The sequence below is a fragment of the Battus philenor genome, unplaced genomic scaffold (genome assembly GCF_028537555.1).
Source record: "Battus philenor isolate CCGP_79_NKW_IND1 unplaced genomic scaffold, ilBatPhil1.0.hap1 SCAF_14, whole genome shotgun sequence".
NCBI classification, from domain to species: domain Eukaryota; kingdom Metazoa; phylum Arthropoda; class Insecta; order Lepidoptera; family Papilionidae; genus Battus; species Battus philenor.
Genome location: NW_027181676.1, coordinates 13,302,951 through 13,311,334, shown reverse-complemented (window position 1 = coordinate 13,311,334; position 8,384 = coordinate 13,302,951). Strand labels below are relative to the sequence as shown.

Genomic DNA, 8,384 nt, shown 5'->3' with positions numbered 1-8,384 from the left:
CCTAACCGCGAAGCGAGGGCGAACTATGGTTGGATCCGGATCCCTCCTTGTCTCGCCTGTGGTCCACATTGCATTCCCAAGCCGCATCTACACAACATCAACACTACACAACCCTACTCGGATAGAGCGGTTTAATAAGTGCGAATGTCATCACACGACGGGAATACGTCTGTCCAACTTCTGTTTTATTTTTTAGTTTTGTTAACACAGTTCCGATGAAGCTGTAAAAGCCCCCAGTCTAATCTAACAGCGTTAATTTCACCCGAAACCAAGCAAGCAATTCTTGACTCTCATAAAAAATATGCAACTTGTTTTCTTATATAAAATCTAAATTTGTATTTCATTTTAAATACTACATTTATTACATGGGAAAGTTCAAAGACGAAAATGGTGTTTATTTCACGCGATACATCTCGCCTGTTATTGGCAAGTCCTGGTACACAGGGTTTTACAAAATAAGGACTAAGGACTGAATAGTCTCAAAGGTTCCGGAGATGGTTTGGATTAGGCAATCACTCAATACGCGTTTAGTATTCAGATTGGAGAGTACTTAACTATGCCCTAAAATAAAACACTGTCATGCGAAGTAAACCGAATGGCTGTTTCAGATTGAATGCTTGTATTTTATTTAAATATTTATATAGCTTCAGGAATATTATTATGTGGGGTATCCACAGTCGCGCGGCGATTAGTCGCTTGTTGTAGCGATTTATGTCATTGCCTTCTTGTGGCGCTCGAAGCGTTACTTGCTGACTTGCTAGGCGGTCCTCTGTCAACAAGATAATATTTCCCTCTTCGCTAAAAGTGTCACGACGGTCAAAACTCCCAGTCTAATTTTTGGGCGATTATACAGCTTAGCTTCAAAGGTGACAGCTACAGCAAGAAATATCATTGTTGTAACCAAAAAAAAAACTCGTGGACTCATTCGTGCAAGTCTTTCAGGAACCATTTGATTTGCTCTTAATTTATTGTCTATTTAGTCTAAAATTGTTTGAATATCCATTGTTCATATTTATTACGCAACCTTTCTACCGAGAATCTTGTAGTTTAATGAAACAGGGCAACAGTTGGAGAAAAGTGTTGATGTTGGGATTCGCTCTTAGTTTAGGTCGGACTGTAGAAAATAATGAACGTCCATATTCAAAATTTGGTTAGCGGCGGAGCCACAGAATTTCGCCGCAGGGGGCTGAGGATGCATGTACTTGTAGATATTCGCTCTTTTGGGCCCCTTGGGTTTCAGAGTCCGGCATCCATGTTAGATTAGGTTTAGAAGCATGGTGTTTTAGTAGTAGAGAATCTCAGGCGTAAAGAGGTTACCTTTCTTAGTTGAAGTAAGACTGTCGTGTGAAGCAAACCATAGAAATTCTTGTATTGACAAAGTTATCTATTTATAGAATTGAGGGAATAATAAAATGACGTTTCTTCAATTACGCGGCGTATTAGTGCCCGATTATGGCGACGTCTGTCAATGTGATTTTGTTGCATTTTATGTTTTACACGACGTATGTCGTCTATCATTAAAACAATTATTCTCTTTGTTTGACGTGTGTCGATGGTCGGAACTAGCGTGTTAACAATTGGGCGATAATATAGAAAGATTCAAGCGTGGCAATTACATTGTCCCAGCTTCCAGTGCACTTTTCTTGAGAGGTTTTAATTTCTCCGTGACAGGGCTACGTTGGCTGTCGCTGGCATCTCTGTTGTCCTGCTATATAACAATGTTGGAGGAACATCTCGTTGGATATTGTCGATGCAAATCCAAGTTAACTTATTTTTGCCTCCACAAGGGTGGGTTAGGAGGATTTACCCCATTTATTATCACTAAAACTAAATAGAACAAAATATCACGCTTCCTTGACAGTAGAATTAGCGGCAGTAAAATTGACATTTAAATTCGAATTGACAGCTTTATTCGGCAAATCTATACAACCAATTGTACAAAGAAAAATACAGATTAAAAAGGTATTTTTGTTAACGAAAATTGAGTTGTTTTTAATAGTAAAAATTAATTTTATTTTACACAAACATACATGGTAAAAAAAAAGTTAAAAGGTAAAAAGTCCATTAACAATATAACACATTGTATAATTTCAAAATATGTATTATATAAATTATTACACTTTAAAAGAAACACCTTGAATATATATTTAAATATAAATGGTTTATTCAGTAGGTTGAATAAATATTTCGTTTCATTTTTTGTATATATTTATATAACAATGAATAATTTTATAAAATACGCGGAACCAACTATTTTTTCAATAACTGCATAGCAAGAACTTCAGCTTCTTGAAGTGATAACTTTTCTGATATATCGTCAAGTCTCTGTTTCTTTCTTGGCGCCACACTCTCTTGTGGAATACCTTTACTTTCAACTAATTTGTGTTTTGAAGGTCTGTGAAATAAATAATACATAAAATTTATTATTTAAGTAAAATTTTAATATTGGGAGATTTCTCTTTTAAAAATACTTTATTGGAGATTTACTTTTTTGTGATCTATTACTATGGAAAGTGATTTTAATATAATTGATTAAAGGACTCTTGTGTGATTAACAAAGTACTCTTAATGAGACAGCAAGAAATCACTAACGGATGTCTCAGAAGTTGATAACTTATTGTTCCCAGAAAGGATGTTGGATGTTTACACATTCCTCAAGATAGCTTACTTCCTAAACTAAATTTCTAAGAAATGCATGTTATCACTTGCTTAGTTTACTCATTGATCTCCAAGAAGCTATCTACTGTGCATATAACTATGTCAGACAGTTCAAATTTATTTACATTAACAGAGTTAAACCAGTATGTGATGCCTTATTGCTGAGTTTTCGTTGATATGGAAAATATTAATTCTAGAAACTTAATGTAAACATCCTAGGATCAATGTGATGAATTTAAAGTAACATTCCAGAATATTTTATATTTATTATCAGTATGAGGTGTACAAGTGATGGTTGTCAAAGTTTAATGTATATTCTTGAAGTGGGCAAAGACATAATCTATTCAGCCAATGTTTCCAATTTGAATTTATCACCCTTTAAATTATTCTTATTAATACATTTAAAAAGTATATAAATTTTATTGCAAAGTTACTATTTCAAAAACACAATATTTTGTGTGGACTTGAATTTGAAATATATTTTTAATAATAATATAAGATTAATAAATTGTTGAAACTTCAATTTATACACAAATCTAGCTAAAACTAAAAGAAAAAGACATGTTTTTAAGAATATACTACAACTATTTATAGATCTATTTTGCAAATGAATCATTCATGTAAGTGTATATTTTTATCAGTAAACTTGTGTTTGTTCAATAATGCTACATAATGTTGTATGGTCTATTTAGAGGAACCAACTTATATCTCAAAAGTTGCACTGTATCATTACACCATATTAATAAGTTAATAATTTTTAGAACAAATAGTTACCTGTGATATATTTCTTCTTCATTATCTGTTTCACTATTATCATCTGTATTAGATTTATCTTCATTGTCACTTCCACTGTCTTTCTGGCCATATACTTTATCAGGGTCAGGCAACCATGAAAGGTCAGGTCCATCAGATTCAGATTGAGATCCAAATTCGTCCTGTTCCTCTGCATCTTCCTTCTTCTTGTTTTTGAGTTTTCGTTTCTGTTCTTTATGCTTTGCTTTCACCTTTTCCCTAAATCTTATTTTATCAAATTTATCTTCTTCTTTCAACACTTCTTTCGCTTTTTCTATATCTATTCCACCTACATTTTCATTAATGAATTGCTTTGCTAAATCAGATTTAACATCCTTCTTTTCATCTTCTATTGCTTCTCCATCTTCTGTGAATTTTAACTGTGTGTTTACCTTAATCTTCTTTTTTAACAACTTTTTCGCTACAGCGGCCTTGGTCAAAGGTTTCTTCTTCTTTTTAGATGTAGCATTTTCTTCTTCTTCTACTTCTGCTGGTGGCTCTATTTCAACATTATTTTGTTTAACTTGTAGGAAGTCATCTTCTTCGCTATCTGCTTCATGGTGGAAATTAAATTTAGGTAGCTCCTTTGTAACTTTTTTGGTTTTCTTTTCAACTAATTCCTCTACATGTTCAATTTCACTTTCGTCAGTGTCACTATCATTCTCGGCTTTTGCTTTTAATTTATCAAGAACTTCATCATTAACTAATTCATCACCTTCATTCTTGGATATGTTAGCAGGTTTTTTGTATTTATGTAGGAATCTTATTGTTGGAGGTACAATTAAACCTAAGGACCTTGCATAGGCATCTGTGTCTAAAAGTTGAACATTGAAAATTTCTTTATTCTTCATTAAATAGACGGATTTCAAATAATTAACAAAAGCTCTTTGGGCTGTTTGTTTAAGTTCAGTGTTATCTGAGAGTAATCCTTCAATTTTCCTTTGCGGAGCTACAACTTTGGATGGATCAACTGCTATTTTATTTATGGGAATCTTACTTTTCTTGAGGTCCTCTACAATTTTCTCCTCATGTGGTAGAAGCATTAATAGTCCTTCACCTTTGCCAAACACACCTCTTGCTGTTCGTCCTGCTCTGTGTATGTAAGTCTCAACATTCTCCGGACAGTCCATTTGGATTACCCAATTAACGCGAGGAAAATCTAAACCTCGGGATGCTAAATCAGTAGCAAAGAGCACCACGTTAGATTTTCTACAAAACTCTTTATATATTTTCTCTCTTTTTTCTTGATGCAATGTTCCATATAAAGCTAACAAACTGACCCCAGGTCTTAATTTGCAAAACAAATCATAAATATATTTCACCTGCTTGCAAGTGGCCATAAATACTAATACTTTTTGCTTTAAGTGATTTCTAATAAAAGACCAAAGTATGCCTATTTTTTCATCAATTTCACAAACAATATAACTTTGCTGAAGGGATTCTGGAGTTACAGTTTCCGCTTGTTCATGAGGGGCAACATAAGTGGGAAATGATAGACTGAGTCGAGCTAAATCTTTGACAGATTTTGTCTGAGTGGCTGAGAACAGCAATGTTTGTCTTTCCGGGGGAAGATTTTCAATAATTGCATTCATGGTTGCTTCAAAACCCATGTCTAAACAACGATCTGCTTCATCAAGGACTAGAATTTGGAGGTGACTGCAGTCAAAAAGTGGATTTTCATCCATGTGCTGAAGAAGCCTACCAGGTGTGCAAATGAGTATATTTATTTGATCCATCCTCTTTCTCTCAAATTTTAAATTTTGGCCACCTATGATCAGGCCTGCTGAAAAGTCATGTAGATAGCCAACTTTTCTCAAAGTTTCATAAATCTGATATGCCAACTCTCTTGTTGGTGATATAACTAAAGCACCAACTCCATCCAGTCTTGTCCACTTTTTACAGAATAAATTTTCTAAAATTGGTATTAAAAACGCTAGGGTTTTCCCTGAGCCTGTCTTTGCTGCCCCCAAAATGTCTTTGCCTTGTAAAGCATAACCTATTGCTTGCCGTTGTATTTCTGTGGGTGTGACGTAATTGTTATCTTTCAATCCTTTTAAAGATTTTTGGGATAGTGGGAAATCCTTGAAGGTTTTAATTGCATCTGGGTTTATCTGTAACAATTATAAAAATATTAAGAATATCATTTACGACAAAAAAAAATGTAGTTCTTAAGGAGTCTGGTCTCTACGGGCTGGTTTCCATTAGCCTTACTAAGCCTACCCACCCGTTACTATTATTACTAAAATTCCAGCAGACTGTTGATGTCGCCGGCAGAGGGTATCCATGTAGGGTGCTATCCCCATACATTGAAGTAGTACGTGGTCACCATCCTCATTCCCTTTCATGCACACCCCACACAGAGGACTGTCCATAACACTTCTAAACTTCAAAGGGTTGAATGCATAGCTCATTTGTAAGCCAAAAGCTTTATACTTATTTCTAATCACCATGTATAAAGTAGTCAATCTGAAATATACCATTAACTTCTGGCACTTTTGCTAGTTAACAATAATTCATTTTAATGTAGTAATCCGAACATGTTTAAACCTTTTTTCTCTCAATATTATTGTTATGTTATTTATTATATGTGTAACCATTGATTTTTGGAGAGGGTAACATTTACGATTTGACAGCAAACGAACTATAATACATTAACGCCTTCATTATGTTTATACTTTGATTGGTTATAGGTGTAGAAGGTTCAAAGCCTTTATACTAATCAGAATCAGCATTAATTGCTTCTATTACATCATATTTGTTATTATTCCAGTTATCTTTAAGCTTGTATTTAATTTAACACAAATGATACAGAAAACCTTATCCAAACTGATAATGAAACAAACTGTGGGAAAAGATCTAAGATTCATGAACAAAAAACATATTATTAACACTTGTCATATATGACTGGAAATAGTTTGTCCTGTGACACCATGTTGGTCATTGGTGACCAGTCTTTCAATTTTTTTACAATTGTAAGAAACTATATAAAAATCGAGAGTTAGTATATTTGAATATATAGAAGGTACCTCGAAATAAAAAGTGCCCCATTGAATGATTAATTTTTTTATAAGAACATCTATAAGAAAATGTTAGAATATACCTTGCATCTAACCGTGCACTTTGTTAAAGCACTTTAAACATAAATGTGGCACATCAATACAATCTGGACATAAGTAGTATCCTATTTTGTCTTATTTTTAGGTTCCAACTAAATGCATATTACATATATTTTTTTTCCGGACATATTGATACTATTTTACTACTTTTTTGTGTAAATTGTGTGACCCACTGTAGTATATTATTGCAGAGATTTACAACACTTGTAGGAGTTATACAGTTATTATGGTTCATTTGGATATTTCCGAAATATTTATTGAAATTGGTATGTATATCATCGGCTGTAAGATTTTTTGAAGACCTTAATGCCCTATTTATGTCCTTTTTATTTTCATAAATTGCCTAAATTTTAGGTCTTTGGTGACCACTAATAAGATAAACACCAAAAAATGCCCTGGCAACTTAGGCAAAACTAATGATTTTGTTGTGGCAATCAGTGTTAAGGGTGTAAAATGATTTAACTATTTGTACAGAATATCAGAACTGGCCATAATCTCATTGACCTTGGTAACTAAGCATGAAAATTTAACCTTTTTGTTTTCATTTAATATGTATTACAAGAAAAAAATTATACTAACATTAAAACATTTTCTTGTTCAAAATCTTTATTAAAGCATAACATGATACACATAATGGTTCAAACCATCCTCTATCACTCACACCATCAATAAATATATATTTTTTTTAATAGGAGCACTTAAGCAATAAAAATAAATGTCTCATACATCCATGAAAACAGGAATTCAATAATTTGTGTTATTCAATATGTATAATATGATTTGAACTGTCAAAAGCCATGCTTCATAAAAATTGTTATTGTAAAAATTGTTAAAATTTTGTTATAATGCAAAGAGCACATTTTGTATATGTAATAGTAGAAAAAAGTTGGCACTTTGAGGGTACTGGACAAATGCCATGAAATTTTCTGTTCTTTTAAAATACTCTTATTATTTTAAAATTAACTTATAATGATTACATTAAATATTTAACACTATTCAGTTGTTGTCTTTTATACTCAGAAAAAACTTGCACATATCAGAATTGTAAATACTTTTATTGAAAGGTTGGTGGTAGAGACCATGGTCAAGGAAATTTGCAGACAGACAACCTTGCTAGGGTCGTCGGAAGACTGTGATTGCACCCTGCTTCCAATCATCCTATTGGATGTCTATTGTGGGTGAAGCCTATGACCAGCAGTGGACATCTGTCTGAGAAAATGCTAATGATGACAATGAAGTTTGTCAAAATCAAATCGACCAACTAAAATATTTTGGTAATATTTAGTAACTGTCTATATCTAATTTGCTGCCATCAATCTGTAGAATGTTCATAGTTGTTCATAAATGCATTTTAAATTTATAACTAACTACAATCATAGGTATCCGTATAAGTATAACTTAGCTACAATTAATTTAATGAACAGAAAATTTTCGATTATTTTAAATTATCCCAATACACCACGCGATATTAACGCTTGTCAAATAAATTTGACTATATAAGATACTATTTAAGCCCTGACGGGGAAATAAACGCACTTTTGTAAACCATAAGTTACATAAAACTGAATAATGTAAAGAATTTTGTTGTCGTTATAATATAGAAGGTTTGATTTTGTTAAAATGTATGTTAATATCACCTTATCATACTGAGCTTGTAAATATTGTATAGCAGCATCTTCTTCTCCACCTTTCTTCTTTCTGGGCTTATACAATTTAAACTTCTCTTTTTTGGACGGTCTCTTTTGAGGTTTTTCATTTTGGTTATCCTGTTTCATGATTCTCTTTAATGTTTACACTTACTATAACATGCACGTGTGG

At 32.8% G+C, this 8,384-nt stretch overlaps 1 protein-coding gene across 1 annotated transcript; it reads right to left on the bottom strand.

The window, feature by feature from the left end:
• Positions 1-2,148: 2,148 nt before the first annotated feature.
• On the bottom strand, positions 2,149-8,384 carry LOC137933711 (probable ATP-dependent RNA helicase DDX10). The gene is made up of 3 exons (XM_068777735.1): positions 8,204-8,384; positions 3,433-5,561; positions 2,149-2,395 (listed from the first exon to the last, which is right to left on the bottom strand). The coding sequence occupies exons 1-3, from the start codon at positions 8,339-8,341 to the stop codon at positions 2,251-2,253; spliced, it is 2,412 nt and encodes an 803-aa protein (XP_068633836.1). The 5' UTR covers positions 8,342-8,384; the 3' UTR covers positions 2,149-2,250.

What these genes read in the sequence shown, in the direction of transcription:
- LOC137933711 (XM_068777735.1), bottom strand. Translation starts at nt 8,341, where the DNA reads ATGAAACAGGATAACCAAAATGAAAAACCTCAAAAGAGACCGTCCAAA. An exon ending in TACAAGCTCAGTATGATAAG is followed by an intron (nt 5,562 to 8,203) that starts GTGATATTAACA and finishes TAATTGTTACAG; the next exon opens with ATAAACCCAGATGCAATTAA. An exon ending in GAAGAAGAAATATATCACAG is followed by an intron (nt 2,396 to 3,432) that starts GTAACTATTTGT and finishes TTTATTTCACAG; the next exon opens with ACCTTCAAAACACAAATTAG.